The 14,700-nt window shown below is 42.7% G+C and overlaps 1 protein-coding gene across 1 annotated transcript in view; it reads right to left on the bottom strand.

The window, feature by feature from the left end:
• Nucleotides 1–14,700, bottom strand: part of PDZD2 (PDZ domain containing 2) — a 188,574-nt gene that overhangs the window by 4,760 nt on the left and 169,114 nt on the right. Inside the window, exons 21-25 of the mRNA XM_053932062.1 lie at nucleotides 9,259–12,844; nucleotides 8,511–8,628; nucleotides 5,386–5,487; nucleotides 2,770–3,040; nucleotides 662–796 (exon numbers count right to left, since the gene is read on the bottom strand). Of these exons, the coding sequence (XP_053788037.1) occupies nucleotides 662–796; nucleotides 2,770–3,040; nucleotides 5,386–5,487; nucleotides 8,511–8,628; nucleotides 9,259–12,844 (4,212 nt within the window). The remainder of the gene's footprint in view (nucleotides 1–661; nucleotides 797–2,769; nucleotides 3,041–5,385; nucleotides 5,488–8,510; nucleotides 8,629–9,258; nucleotides 12,845–14,700) is intronic.

Here is a 14,700-nt window from a genome sequence, read left to right as displayed (position 1 = left end):
TGTGCACATGTAGTTTCATCCAGAGTTTCAGTCGCCTTCAGAAAGGGCCTCATTTTTTACTAAACTGACATGTGACATATGAAAGTCACAGCATAGTTCTGGGACTTGTTTTCTTTCTATGTATGGTTCATATAAGTTTAACTACCTGCTGACAAACAAAGCACCCATGACTGGCAGTTTCTGACTACAAATATCCCATATTCTTAGCAAAATCTAATATTAACATTTAAAAAGAAAACAGTAAAACAAGAATATGGTAAAATTCATAATTGGGCATAATGCAGGGTGGTGCTTCAGAACCATGCTGATTATATGCACTATGCCTTTCTTAGAAAAGAGAACTGGATAAGGCATGAATGTCTCAGACCACTATACAGATGATTCCTGCTGTAGTCTAATTTCTAGAACAGTGGACAGACCCATACTTAGTAGAGCAGATTGCTCCACATTTACTAGCAGATGAAATCCCTAGCCATTCCTGGGAGTGTTTTTCTTTTGATGACCACTTTGGCCTAATAAGTGGCCATAAATGAGAGCCACAAAACCCACCCTTGCTTAAAAAAAAAAAAAAAAAAAAAAAAAAAAAAGAAGCTCTGAAATGTCTGTACAATGCACAGACAAAAGGAAAACTGGGATAATATCCACTGCATGCATGTAGTACCTTTAAATATCCTTTTTACAAGCAAGGGTTTATCTCCAGCAATGGAAGCTTTTCCACCATCGAGACTGAATCCCAAACCAGCAGAGGTTTTCAATAATTCAACACAGATGACATCATTCATGTCCAGGTTTGGATCTGCAATTGAACATGCACAGCATCTTGTTATGCAGATAACAGTAAATAGCAAGTTGTGTTTGGTTGGCTTTTGCTTTTGGTGCAGTTACAGGACAATTCAGACAATTCAGTTACTCAGACTAGGAGATACCACCAAGTTTCTCAGAAGGGAATGCACTCTGTTGTAGCTGTGAATGGGAGACAGTACAAAATGCATTTACACACAGGGACATTTTCGTTTTACATGTTCAACAAAAACCTGCCAAGGCATTTTTTTTTGGGCAAAATTACAGCTAGCAAATTTAGCAAATACTCTAAATATCAACAAAATAACTGAAAAAATTACAAAAACAGGGAGTGGAGAGCATTTTTTTTTCTTTCATTTACTCCCTTTGCTTATTCAATGAACTATATCTTTTTAAGAAACAGGAATGAATGAAATGTTTAATTAAGCAAACGTTCCATTCTTTTAAGCAAAAATCTGTAATCACTTACTAGGGTGAAAAATTGTTTCTGGTCTCCTATCTATGTATTTAATTACAATTAACTGTAGCTGTACCATGCCTCCTACATAGCAGATATTTCTGAAGTGAAGTATTCCTGTAGCTGACTTAAAACATGATTTTGCTTAGGAGGAAACAAATCTGCAGTTTTGGAAAACAGGATCCTCTTTGCCTTGTGTGAATGTAACAATTATGTAGTCTATGTTACCACAAATTACTGCTACTGTTATCTTGGACAACTTTAAACGTTATCTAAAACATCTGGCGATGTCTTTGCCTGGAAGGGTGGGAAGACGTTCTGAATGACTCAACACTATTTTGTTTGTGAGATAATGTTGCCCCCTAGTGCCTGGACCCAGCAGATATTCTGCATTTCTCAGGGTGCAGGATGTAGGGAGTTTAGGGCAGAGAGGAATTCTGAAGTAATTACACAGATTATATCCATGGGAGCAATTCCAGAAAGGCTGATCCATTAATTAACAGAGTGCTTTTTTACTTTTTTTTTTAAGCTGCGTTACAAAGTCATATCATAAAACCCAGTGTAAGCATAAAAAAAAATAAACTGAAAAGAAAAAAAATCCCTGTGAGACCAGTAATGATTACATCCAACAGATTAAAAAGAACTGAGTGGCAGCTCTGTGTCCTTGTTTTGGAGTGGACAGAGCAGAGTGCCTGGTGTTGCCCTGGAGGAGGAAGGGGGAAGCCCCTGGTCATCCCCTGCTCTTAAGCAGCACCATCCAGATAGGTGTTGAAGGGGTTTGGGTCTTAAATCTCAAAAAAAATTCAGAGGTCTCTTCCTAACACTCCAGGTGCAGCCTTTACACCAAAATGTTGTCTTGTTCCCGAACAGGAACCTAATATTCCATGAATACATTTCCATTGTCCCTACTTTCCAATGGGATGGCTGACTTCAATAGGCTTACTTCCATTTACTGCAATATAAAAATAATTTTTTCTATGTTTCTAGTAGAAACAGTATGACATCTGCTTTTACAAAGAACAAGCTCAGTCCCTACACTTAATAAATGGCAGAACATGGGACTTTGTCTTTAACATTTTTTAAAATTATTTCTGGTTGTTTTCTGTCTTGCATTGACTACTGTTATTACTTAGAAGAAGTTTATCCTGGATTGGAAGAATATGTGGAACCACTTACCTAAGTAGAAATTGGATTCAGCCCTAAATTACATTTTCTAAGTTTGTGCCCAGTTACAATAATAAAAAAAAAAAACCCAAAAAAACCCCCCAAAAAAAAAAAAACCCAACCCCCCCCCCCCAAAAAACCCAAAAAACCCCCACAAAAAACAACACAAACAACCAAACCCCAAACTGTATTTAGGTTCCAAAGAGAACAAATAAAATTGAAAGGTAATTTCATTTTCTCCCTTCAATCAAATAAGGCACATGTTTAATCTAAAACACATGGACATTTTTCCCTTCAGTCTGCTCTGCAAAGGAATCCTGCCAACTATACTTGGACAAAGATCATACCTGTTCCTATTTCCATGGAAACATCCTTTCCAGGCCCCAAACATTTTCTGCCAGTAGCTGGTATCTCGAGTCTGGAGGAATTGTTTGTTTTGTCTTCTTCCTTCTGGATGACAATGACTGCATATTTGTACAGCCTTGCCTGATGAAGAGTATTCAGGACATCCCCATGGACTGAGCTTGCCAGAGATTTACCATTGATTGACAGAACAAGATCTCCTCGATGGATAGTCCCTTCTTGAGATGCCACTCCCTTTGAAAACACTCTGTGGACCTACAAGAAAGGTAATTTTAACAAAGACATTTTAGCCTCATGACCACACAGCGTTTTACAGGCCACGCTGAACAGAGACTCTCTACCAAAATTTGCAGCCAGTGCCCACTGCCTGGATATCAAGCACACAGCATCTGCTCCAGTGAACACCCTCAAAGTGACTAGGCTGAGCTCCATTTGGGGATGGGGGAATTCAGAGGAAAAGATGCTGTTATTGCACAGTTATTTCTAAGCCAAAGATGACCAAAACCAGTGAGGGAATGTAATATCACAAATCACTTATGCTTTCATTAAACTCTTCAAAGGCCTTCAGTTAACATATTTCAAGCTACATAAAGATTAAATCCACGTCTGTGCCGTAGCAACCACCAAGAACACACCCCCAGTTCCCACTGACTGGGACATGCATCCTGTGCTGTTTTCAAATGCACATTTCTAAACATCTGTGCACAGAAAGGCTCTGACTTACTGCAGCTGTACAAGTATTTAATTGTTTGCCTCAATATGGCTGATCAAATATCATGCAAATAGATGGAATGTGATGATTTAGCAGCTTGAAATGCATTTTCCTAGAGGAAAGAATACTCTATTCAGGGTGGATTAAATTTTGAGAAAACTTCCAGCAAGTTTAGATGTGTGTCATTTACAAAAAGGAACTGACTAAAAGACTCAAGACCCAGTATTTAAGGACTTGCCTATTAGGCACTCTAATTTTAGCAGCCAGAATATGGTTTCCTATGGAGACAGTACTAGGTCTGCCAAGCAAATGTTCAAAGCAGCAAATCTGTGGACACAATTCTGCATGGCATTATCTTTAGGAATTTATCCTAATACCTAGACGAGCAGCAAGGCATCAGAAGCCTTCTGGCTCCTATTCCATCTCACTGTAGGGCCATGCTGAGATGGGCACCTGCTACAACCCTACAGATCCAATAAGATAAATTTCCAGCCAGTCTAAGCCAGCATTCAAAGCTGGAATAACAGCCTCAATAACAGATGAAGGCATGCAAATGCAAGTGGAATACAGGGGTCATGCCCAAAAAATCTGCTGCCTTCCCTCAGCTGCTCACCTCCTCAGTACCTTGAAGCTCACTAGGCATTTCCATTTCTTCACCCAAGTGTGGATATAACAGCTCATCTAAGCAGCTCAGCACCCAGTGGCAACCCTAAATCTAGCTGGGACCCAGAATTCTAGTAGGTCAAGAACATGTTTAAGATCCCTTTACACCCCCTGAACAAAAAGCATTAGGAAAGAGCAGGAACTCATTTATTCATTCTGTTAGCCATGAGACTCATTTGGTCTCATGGCTAACAGAATTCAGGAAAAGGACATCATCAGTTCCATCAGACTGAGAGGGCTCAAGATCTTATATTTTAGGTAGTCACAGTCTCTAGGTAAGGAATTCTCTAAGGAACTCTTTGTAGGGGGACACTGTTTAGCTTTCCTCTTGCTCAGAGCTGCCACTATTTGGGCCAGAGACAGGGAACAACTTCTATAGTGAGAGAAGTAGAGGCCTGCACTCTAGACTTCGACCATATTCTAACTTAATGACACTTTAATATAAAATACGTTTATTTATATTGGTCTTGTCTAAATGCAAAACCCAGAAGATTCCTGCAAGGGGTTCTGCAGGCCCCATAAACTGAGGACATACCCTTCTTCTAATCTCAGCATTTAATGGATCTCTCTTTTTTAGGGCAAAATTTGAATGCATATTTTGTGTTTAAAAAGCCATCACACAGGACATGAGTTTCTTGTATTTTTCTGTCTCACTGATCTGTTTTTAAACATTCTCTTTTTACATACCAGTATCTTAACAGGACACTATCTTTGGTTCAGAATGCTGCTTAAGACTTAAAAAAACCCTAACCAGACAGCAGCCCTCATTTACTGACCACCCACAGGTCTTACTAACTCAAAACAAACTCGTGACATGAAATCTGTAATGTTTGCTGAGGTCTGCAACAACCAGTCTCATGATCTAAAAAATCCTTCAAAAACTTTGCTGCACAGAGATTCCTTTCAAGGGCTGGAAATTGAAGTCTCCCCTAAAAGGCTGTGTACACTGCAACTGCATGCAGAATTTTATTTACATGCATAGGATTTAGTTCTAGCCCACCCCATTCAGCAACAGATTTTTAAAGCCTGAAAGCATAATTGTTATCCATCTCCAATAATAAAAATTACACTTCCCAGACACCCTGATTTCAGTAGCAGATGGTAAGCTGCTGCTTCTGAGAGACACTGTGAATGACTTGCAGTGACTCTTGATAAACAAGCACTTGATCTAATCACCTACTTTAAAGTGAGCTTTGTAGAAAAATGACTTGCAGCCATCACTTACTGTGACTGATTTCTGTTCCAAGTCTATTCCTCCAGCAACACTAAATCCCAGGCCAGCTCCTTCTTCTTTGTGCAAGACTACAAAGTACGTGTCTTCTTTGCTCTAGCAGAAAAATGTAGGAGGGGAAGAAGAAACACAAAACCAAAGATTAAGACCAAGTACCCACATAAATGACAAATTCCCAGTACCCACAAATTATGGCAGGTGAAAAAAGACAAATCAAGGAATTAAAACTAAGATATTAAATGCACTTCATGTTACAGAATGAAGCAGCCATCTAGGAGAACTCAGGTGACAAGGAAAGTTTCTTCTGTCAGTCCAAGGCTAGCAAACAAAGTCAAAATTAAGTCAGTGACATGACATTAGACCTTGGGCAGCCTAATTTTTACAGGCTGTAGACAGTTTTGCATTGTTCAACATTTTGCAGTCAAAATTCAGTATTCCCATACACCTTTCTGGACCAAGCACTGTACTCTTCAGTGAATTACTAACACTTTTGTTATCCAATTTGTTCTTCAAAAGAGTAACAGATGTAATGCAGGGCAGTTGCATCACCCTCTTCTCAGCAGGCTGGGCAATCCTGCAAGGGGCAGTGGCTACATTACTGATGCTTGGGAAGGTGAGATGGGACAACAGAAAAATTTATTTCACTTGGGAGATGAAAGTGAGGACCCTGAAAGGACCTGAACAGGACTACAGTGCTGTTGTAGAAATGGGAGCATCCTGCACAGGAAAAGGATTGGTGCAGGTTTGCATCCAACAAGTCTGACACTGTCACAGAGACCACATTTTGTGGTGTAAGGGGACCTATAGAAAGGAATTTGGTTGAACACAGTACCTATCTGTGGGGCACAGCATCAGATGTAGGGAGTAGAAAGCAAGTTTCTCAGCTTTTCCCCAGGATCCCATCTAACACCAGTTATTTCCAGAAACTGCCAATACTCAAAGTAACAGCAAATCATTAGAAACCAATCTCTTAATCTATTTAGTGTTAAATTATATATTTAGTTCACTAAACTCAACATATTAATTCAGCATTTGCCTTTTGTTTCAGATGGCACAGGGAGCCACAGATCATTAGATTTTATGGTGAAACAACAGTCAAATTCTTGGTCTCACGGCATGTTTCTCTGCCACACAGTGTCTGTGGAAGATTTTCTACACCAGAGGCATTCCTGCAATGTCAAAAACTGATGTCACCCTGCTCCACATCACTGATCCATAAGCACTCAAAGAGAGAGGAGCAGTGAGGGCAGAATATCTTTGTCCACAACGTTTTGTAAATGCTAAGACTTGGCTCACCTGTACCCAAGTGAGAACAGCTTTATGTCTGGCTAGAAATAATAACATCAGTTAAGTAACTAGGCTAACCCCTTTCCAAGCAATGGAAACATACACATATCTTTGACTGTTAAGTACTGTAGCAATGCTTTTTCTTCAAGAGATTTCCAACCCTTGATATCTCAACTTAATTTGCTTACACTGGTGAAGGAAGGGAAAAAAGTCAGGGAAAAAAAAGTTCAGATGTTAAAAGAGTTATCCAAGAATCATATGTGTTGGGCCAGTCAACAACACAGTCTGTATACTGGCTTCCCATTCCCAAGGTGCATTCCCTCTCTCCCCGGCCCTCAAAGCTTCTCCTTGCCAGCACACATAATATTGGGCAGAGACCTGGCTGTAGATGCTTACTGCTTTACTTGGACACACAAAGGACACACCAGGCCTCCAGTGATTACCTCTGTTTAGACTCTTAGCCAAAGATACCAGTCACAGAGACCTAAATAAAATTACCTAAATAAAATAAATAATATTTAAATTAATACTAGTAGCATTTATTAAATGCTAGCAGTAAATTCAGCACTGTTTAATGCAAAGGATGGTGACAAACTCTTCCCAAGGAAGCTCTCAGTCCAAATCAGGCAGTTCATCTCATTTTTCAGCAACTGGATAACTATGAAGAACCGTTCTACTGTACATTTAAAATCCACTATTTGAATAGCATAAAATTTTCCAGAGTATGTGCCACACTGGGTTTAAATATGGATAAGAAACTATGCAGACAAGGAGTGCATTCCAAAAAGCATTCAGCTTTATAAATATTTGAGCTCTCAGGCTTTGAAAACTGGCATAAATAAATAATCTGTCCAAAAACACATACAAAATACTTTAGAGAACACTTAATTACCTCTGTCCAGTTGTGCAATCCAATCCTAATTTTATCAGTAAACCTAGCTAGCCCTCTTGGCTCACCAAACTTTTGAGACTTGCATTCTTTAGCTATGCTGTCCCCTGGAAGGAGATAGAGCTGGATATTTTGGGGAGGTCCTTTTCCCCCAGCCTGTTCTATGTTTGAAATTGCAATCTTTGTGAACAAAACTCAAGAACACTCCAGATGCAGCTCAGCCAGCAGTTATGCAGATCAAATGGCAGTTTCCCTTCCAGCACTGTCATTATTTTATCAACTTCTGTTCTGATTTAAAAAGGATGTGGATGTATCCCACAAACAGAAACACCAAAAGCAGGGAAGTAATGTTCTGGCAGGCACTTCACTTTGGAAGCCTCCTTCAAACACCTACATAATGAAGCAGGTTATCTTGACGCAAAAACCAGTTTTCACAGAAGAGAACAGAAAGGTCACAGGAATCTCTTATAAACCCTTCAGCAGCTGCTTTCTGGTGTTCAAGTTCAGGACTGAACAAAATAAATTCTATTTCTGTGGTTGCAACTTCTAGCAAAAGACAGCAGGCACAAAGAGGAGCAGAGCTTCCCCTGCATGGTGGGGAAACTGAGTCTGACCCAGATGGCTGGTGGAAAGCTAAATTCTGATGTGCAGTTACTGGGGAGCACAGATGGAGGAATACTTTACCACTTAAAATAGGTCTATTTATTGTGACTCATAAATGCTTTTGAACTTCTTTACACAAAAAGCCATTCAAAATTATCACAGGTTTATAGCAGGCATTTAAAACCAGCATTAGTAAAATTAACATCAACTGCAGTTGATAGTAATAGCCTGTCATGAGACTACTGGAGAAGCCCTGAAACAGTTTGGGAAAAACTTTATCTACCCTTAAGAAAACCCTCAAAAATCCACCAATAACCCAGTTTTATCTTGTGGTTTTTACCTTTACTTGTGCTTTGACTTCTTGGAGCATAGCAGCAACATCACATTTTGGTACTACCACCGACAAAACAGATTGCAGTTTTTGCTGGTCCAGGCTTGAGATGAGCAGCTGATCCAAGCTAAAATAAATGTAAAAAGAAAGAAGAGCTCTATATTTCCTAGTTTTGTAGAGATACATTTCATGTATACAGTGTAGGCTGTATTAGGATAGATGACAAAGAAGGAATCTCAAAAACCAGTAAGAAATGGTGTATGCTGGGAGAATAGGAAGGGGCAGAGAAGATTATTTAAGAATAACTCTGAAAGTCAGTCCCTGTTCTGTTCCCCTCATCCTTCCCTAATGGTTTTAGCAACAGACATTAACAGGAGACAGCTACATCTGAAAACTACTTCTGGCAGGACAACAAGCTCATTTGTCACCACAGGCTGTGCTGGCAGCCAGTGCGGTGCAGCCTCATCTCAAGCACTACTGCTGTGCTGTAACATGGCCAAAAACTGACCAAAACCAGTTAGAGGAGCCACAGAAAAGGAGCCCCGCCATTCCAGGATAAAATGTTAAATTCTGTAGTGAAGCAAAGACACAGCAGCATGGCAGCTCCAAGGCATCAAGGTCATGAATGACACCCCCTGACCGTGAGCAGACAGCAAGCTGGGGCTGCATCTGAAATGTGCTTTGGGGCAGACCTGAGGCACAGTGGAAGCTTTGCCTTGGGCAGGGATGAAACAATAATAGCAAAGCTGACACCAACCTGATAGACCAGCTGTTTCCTCCATCCAGAGAGCTGCCATGGGGCATGTCATCATCCGAGGCAGAACCCGGTGTCCCTGAGCCGCTGTCCCGGGGGCTGCAGGCTCGCATTCCCATCCCACCCAGCTCCGCAGGACTGCAGCAGGCTGGTGGAGCTGGCCTGCTCTGGGCAGGTGTGCCAAGGACTCTGCGGGGTGTGATTTCCAGCTCTGTCTTGAAGCAGGCAGGCTGCGGGGGCTCCGAGAAGCCCTCTCCACACAGCTTTTCCAGGTCAGGCATGCTGAGGGCTCTCAGCTCCCGCAGCCTGGAGCGGGACAGAGGCGGCTGCCCCAGGCCCCGGCTGTGGTGCACCTGTGAGGCCAAGGTGGGGAAGGCAGCTATGTCTGCCCCAGCGCCATCCTCCTTGCTCCTCTGGGGCTTTCCATCCCCTTTGCCACCCTCGGTCACACACACAGGCTCTGTGCCAAGGGGAGACTTGGCCATGGTGTTGGTTGGGCTGGGACTGCCACCGTAGGAGCTCAAGCTGCGCCGCAGTGCCCATGGTGCCTCAGTGGAGCTGGATGTGGCGGCCAACCCACCACATGACCTCCTGGCAAGGGGCAACCTTGCAGCCGAGCATATGTCAATGGCCTTCACAATGGGCCTATCAAAATTTGCCAGGTTTTCAAAGGATTTGATCCTCTGTTTGACAGAGAAGGATGAAATTGGCTCATGTGGCCAGTTCAGCTCATAGTAATAATAATTCCGCCTGAAGCTTCTCAGTTTATCAGCAGTGGGATAGCTAATGTCACTGGCTGAAGGGGATGTGTCATGGACCTTCTGGGCACTTTTGGAGGCGTAAGCCTGCTCCTTTCCACTCTGGCTGTTAGGCAGATTCAGGTGAACCATCTTTAATATCCCTGTTGTTGCCTGTGGATATTTCTCCTCTGCAATTTGGCCCTGGGGGCCTTGCACAGGGTGAACCTCTGTAACATGGCAGTCCTCCCTCAAGTGACCTGATAACTGGGATGGCATTGAGTAGGTCCTCGTCACAGGTTTCGACAAGCCACAGAGACTTCTGTCTCCGGCAGTATCTCCTCTTGAGAAATACTGCATGGTCCCCATCTCCTCACTCAGCTGAGGCACTTCTGCATTCACCTCTTCTGTTTTCTCCAGCAATGGCAGTTGCAAAAACGACGCTGGTGAGGATGAGGCAGAGGAGGAGGAGGAAGGGGATGATGAGGGGGAGAGCTTCACCTCAATGAAAGTGCGTTGGATCTCCTGCCCTTCCAGCTGCTCCTGCTGAACTGAGGGGGACCCCAATGAAGAAAAGCAGGCTCCAGCAGACGTTCCTACATTTTGCAGATCTAATTGCCCAAGGTGATCTGCACTATAGATGCTTTTGATTGTGTTCAGGTCTCTTCCAGGGTTATCAGTCCTCCCTTTCACATATTCAGCTTTTGGTATCCCCTGAGGAGGTGAAGTGACTATGGACTGACTGTCTCTGGCTCTGAAATCATCCACCTTAGCATCCTTACCCTGAAACACCACAGCCCGCATGGAAACTTGCTTCTCTTTTGGCTTTCCCCATGATAGCTCCTCACAGCCACATTTAATTTCACCACTCATGGTTGGACTGCTGCTGCCCTTCAGGAGAGGCAAAAGTGAATCTTCAGAAATTACCAGAGATGGTTTACTTTCTAGCTCTGATTTCAGAGTCTTTGAGGCTGTTGAAATGCTCTTCCCAGGATCTGAGTTTGTAGGTGAGTTACGGGACAATGGTGTTTTCTTTCCCGGGAGTTTGGGGGATAGCTGTGGAGAAACAGAAGCCCTTTTCTGATCAGCCCCATTGACTTTGGTAGGAGTAATGCCAGAAGAATCTGAATTTGTCTTTGCTTTGTTTTTGATGGTGAACCCTTTTATCTTTGGTCCTGCTTTAGATTTCTGATTATTTAAAAGGGTGTCCATTATACTTTTTTGTGCCATTGCCTTAGACTCCTGACAGGATTTTTTCTGTGAGGATGGGCTGTGCGGTACTGCAGCTCCTTTGCAGTGATTTGTGCCTGAGCTTTGGACTTTTCCATTTGAAGTCCGTCCTGAAGTCACAGAGTTAATTTTCTCATTTTTTCCTGGCAATTCATGAGTTGCATTAGCCTTTGGATCTTTAGATCTAGTGGGAAAGGGTGACCTGAGTGATATTCCTCTTGTTGACGATGCATTCACATGATTGCTGTCTGTTTTAGACAAGGTGGACAAACTGTTGGTTTCTTTCTTCACCAAGCAATAATTAACAGCACGATTACAGTCATCAGCTGCCATTTCACTTTCAGATTTGGATCTCTGCTCATCATGACATCCTTCTTTCTCAAACAAGCTGTTTTCCAAGGTATTGAGATTTCTAGCAGAGCAAAAGCTTTTCTTTTTGCCGTGCAGAGACCCTTTCTCTTCAATGGATTCATAGCATTTCTTATGTTCTTTACTGTTCCCCAAATTCATCTGTTCTTCTGTACGTAAGGCACCATTGTTACAGAAAGAGTAAACATCAGGGATACTGACTGAATTCTTTAGGATGTCTTCTTCTGGCAGAAGAACTGAGGAAGAACACAAGGATGCAGAGGACACATCTGGACACTGTGAAGAACATGGAGTGGGACCACCATGATCTTCCAAACCTAGTTTGTTGATGCTTCTCTCCAGTGACCCACACATTGCACAGCCCTCATTCTGCAAAACTTTGCCACTGTAAGGGTGCAGCGGGGACAGTGAGGATGAGTTTGTTCCAGAGGTGTGATGCTGCTCCTGTGCAGGCTTCTGCAGCTCGTCATTCATGCAACAAATCTCAATTTGTTCCTCATCTGACTCTGTTACAGTAGAGCCTGTGGGGGCATTAGCAGCAGCACATTGCCCAGGCAACACCTCACTGGCACTGTCAAAGGCTTCTGTGACAGACTCTGCATCTGAGTGAGAATCCTCCGCAGCCCCATACATCGACTTTGGAAATGAGTCACTCCTCTTACCTTCCAGAGAGCTTGCTGCAGGCAACTCATCCTCATTTAAACTGCTAAAATTCCTAGAATAGTTATTTAAAGAGTTTTTATTCACAGTAAAAAGCTTGCCTGTGTTAATGGAGTCCAACACAGACAGCCCCAAAACCCCTTGTGCATTAGCTCCACAATTCACAGTTTTTTCCAGCAGCTCCTCCTTGGGTGCTCGCGTCTCAGACCCGGGGCAGCCTTCATCAGTGCCACAGCAGCACATTGTGGTGTACTCGTCTCGGAGGGGACTTTCTGCGCGCGATGGGGTGCGCGGGGCCCTGTCTTCCGGGGCACCCATCTGGCTGAGCAGGTCATCGATGTCAGTGATGGGCATGGCTGCGCAGTCCTCCTCACGGCTGCCCTTCGGGCTACCTCTGTGTATGTACCTGCTTGTGGCATCAGGCGGCAGTGTTGCTCTCTCCGCCGCGCAGCTGCTGACAGCAGCCTGCAGACCTGCTCTTTCTTGCTTCCCAGAACTCTGTTCTTCCTCCGCGGTGGGGATGCTGTTGACATTGGCCTGATTTTGAGTGTCTACCCCCGGAGACAGAATGAGGTTTGTAAATCTGCTGACAGCTGCATCACGATAAAAAAAAACAAAAAAGAAAAAAAAATCCTGTCAATTATAAGAAGTCTATAGAAAACACCAGGTTTTATTACAAAAATAGACACCCACATAGACTACATGTTTCCATTTTGATCTGCACTCCTCCTCTTCTGTAATGATGTTTACAACGACTCAAATTAATCATAACCATGTGTATTTGAGTAATGCACAGAAGGGAGCAATCCACTTATCCAAGGTGAGTAGTCATGATCTGTTTAACTCCCATCTTTGAAATTGCAGCAGTCAAGCGGCCAACTACCAAAGTGTTAGCATGCAGTAAGTCATGCTGAGCAGCACTGCTTCTCATCACTTGTTTCATCTCTGAAGTCTCCAGTAGAGACCCCAGGAAGCACAGAAAGCCCTGACATAGCAAAGGTGACCAGATAACACAGTGACAGTCTGTGCATAAATAACTGGGCTCTGACCCTTCAGCACTTCTGCAGGTGTTCAATGTGACACGCATGGGTGACGTTATGCACACATTAAGCACATGGGCTTTACTGCATTTCTGGCACAGACCTCTCCTGGCTTACATGTTTAACCCATTCCTGGGCAGCACACTGAGCTCCCTGTCACTGCTGCACTGACACATTGTCACTCACCCATCTCTCCACCTCTTCAGCTTCCAGCACTTCACCCTATCAGATTCCGGATTCCACCTCTCTACCCTGCTTCTGAGGCATGCATCCTCATTCAAGCTGCCTTCCAGAGGCCAGTTACTATGACATGGGGCCCAGAAAGTGTATGGAGAAGAAGAGGTTATTCTGTGTCAGAATCCTTTCCTGCTCCTTTACAGGTGCCTGCGCATCTCTGTACTTCTCACACAAACCTTCAGGATTATCCACATCACTTAACTTAGGAATCCATGTTAAGAAGTGCTGATTCCTCCTGGAATCAACAAGGGAAAAACACCTCAGGAGGGCAATCTCAAGCAGCCAGATTAGAATTTTAAGTACTCCCCTGATTCAGCATGGTGGATCACATGCTGAAGAGACTACCTTTTTTGCCAGTGGGATAGGACAAGGGGAAGAGTGAAGCGCCTTACGAAGTACTGCCAATGTGTCCCTACCCCAATGCTATTGGTTTGAAAAGACACAGCAAACTAAGGAAACAAGAATAAGATCCAGCCAAGCCTGGAATTCCTTAAAGAACAACTGGAAGTCAAGCATCTGGAAGCACTTTAGGTTCCCAGGTATTAATAGGTATACAAAGAAGATCATAAGCTAGAACAAAGCAAAATATTATGTTCTTCCTGAATTTGAAAAGTATGCTTTTCTTTTTCAAACACTCATTTCCACACCACATAATTTGTACAGTCTGTGGAGATTCATATATTGCTGTAGAAGCATAAATCAGCCCTGAGCAGAAAGCAAGAAAGTATCAAGTATTTCAAGTCACACTAGAAAACTTTTTGTAATGAAACATAAAAATAAACATTTTTCTAAGATTTTAGTTTTCTGTTTCATCTTCCTGCACTTTAGAGAATTCTGATATAATAAAAGGAAAGGAAAGAAAAAAAGAAACAAAAGAGGTTTTTAGTGTCTTATTGTCCATTCATTAAAAACATTACTAGAACTTCAAATTTAAGAGAGACAGATTTGATTATAAGGGGCCTATATATTTTATGAACAGGAACAGCAATAAAATGAGTTGTCAGGAGAAGAGTCACTGCCATTTTAGTTCCAGGACTGTATCAAATAACTCAAATCTCTGCAAACACTGGCAGGAAGGACCTACTCTATGTGGGAACTTTGAATACTTTACACAGGAGTACGTTTTCTTCCCTTAACATCATGCTAGAGAGGACACTGAAGCTTGACTTGGT

The sequence above is a fragment of the Vidua chalybeata genome, chromosome Z (genome assembly GCF_026979565.1).
Source record: "Vidua chalybeata isolate OUT-0048 chromosome Z, bVidCha1 merged haplotype, whole genome shotgun sequence".
NCBI lineage: Eukaryota > Metazoa > Chordata > Aves > Passeriformes > Viduidae > Vidua > Vidua chalybeata.
This window is presented reverse-complemented; position numbering and strand designations above follow the sequence as displayed.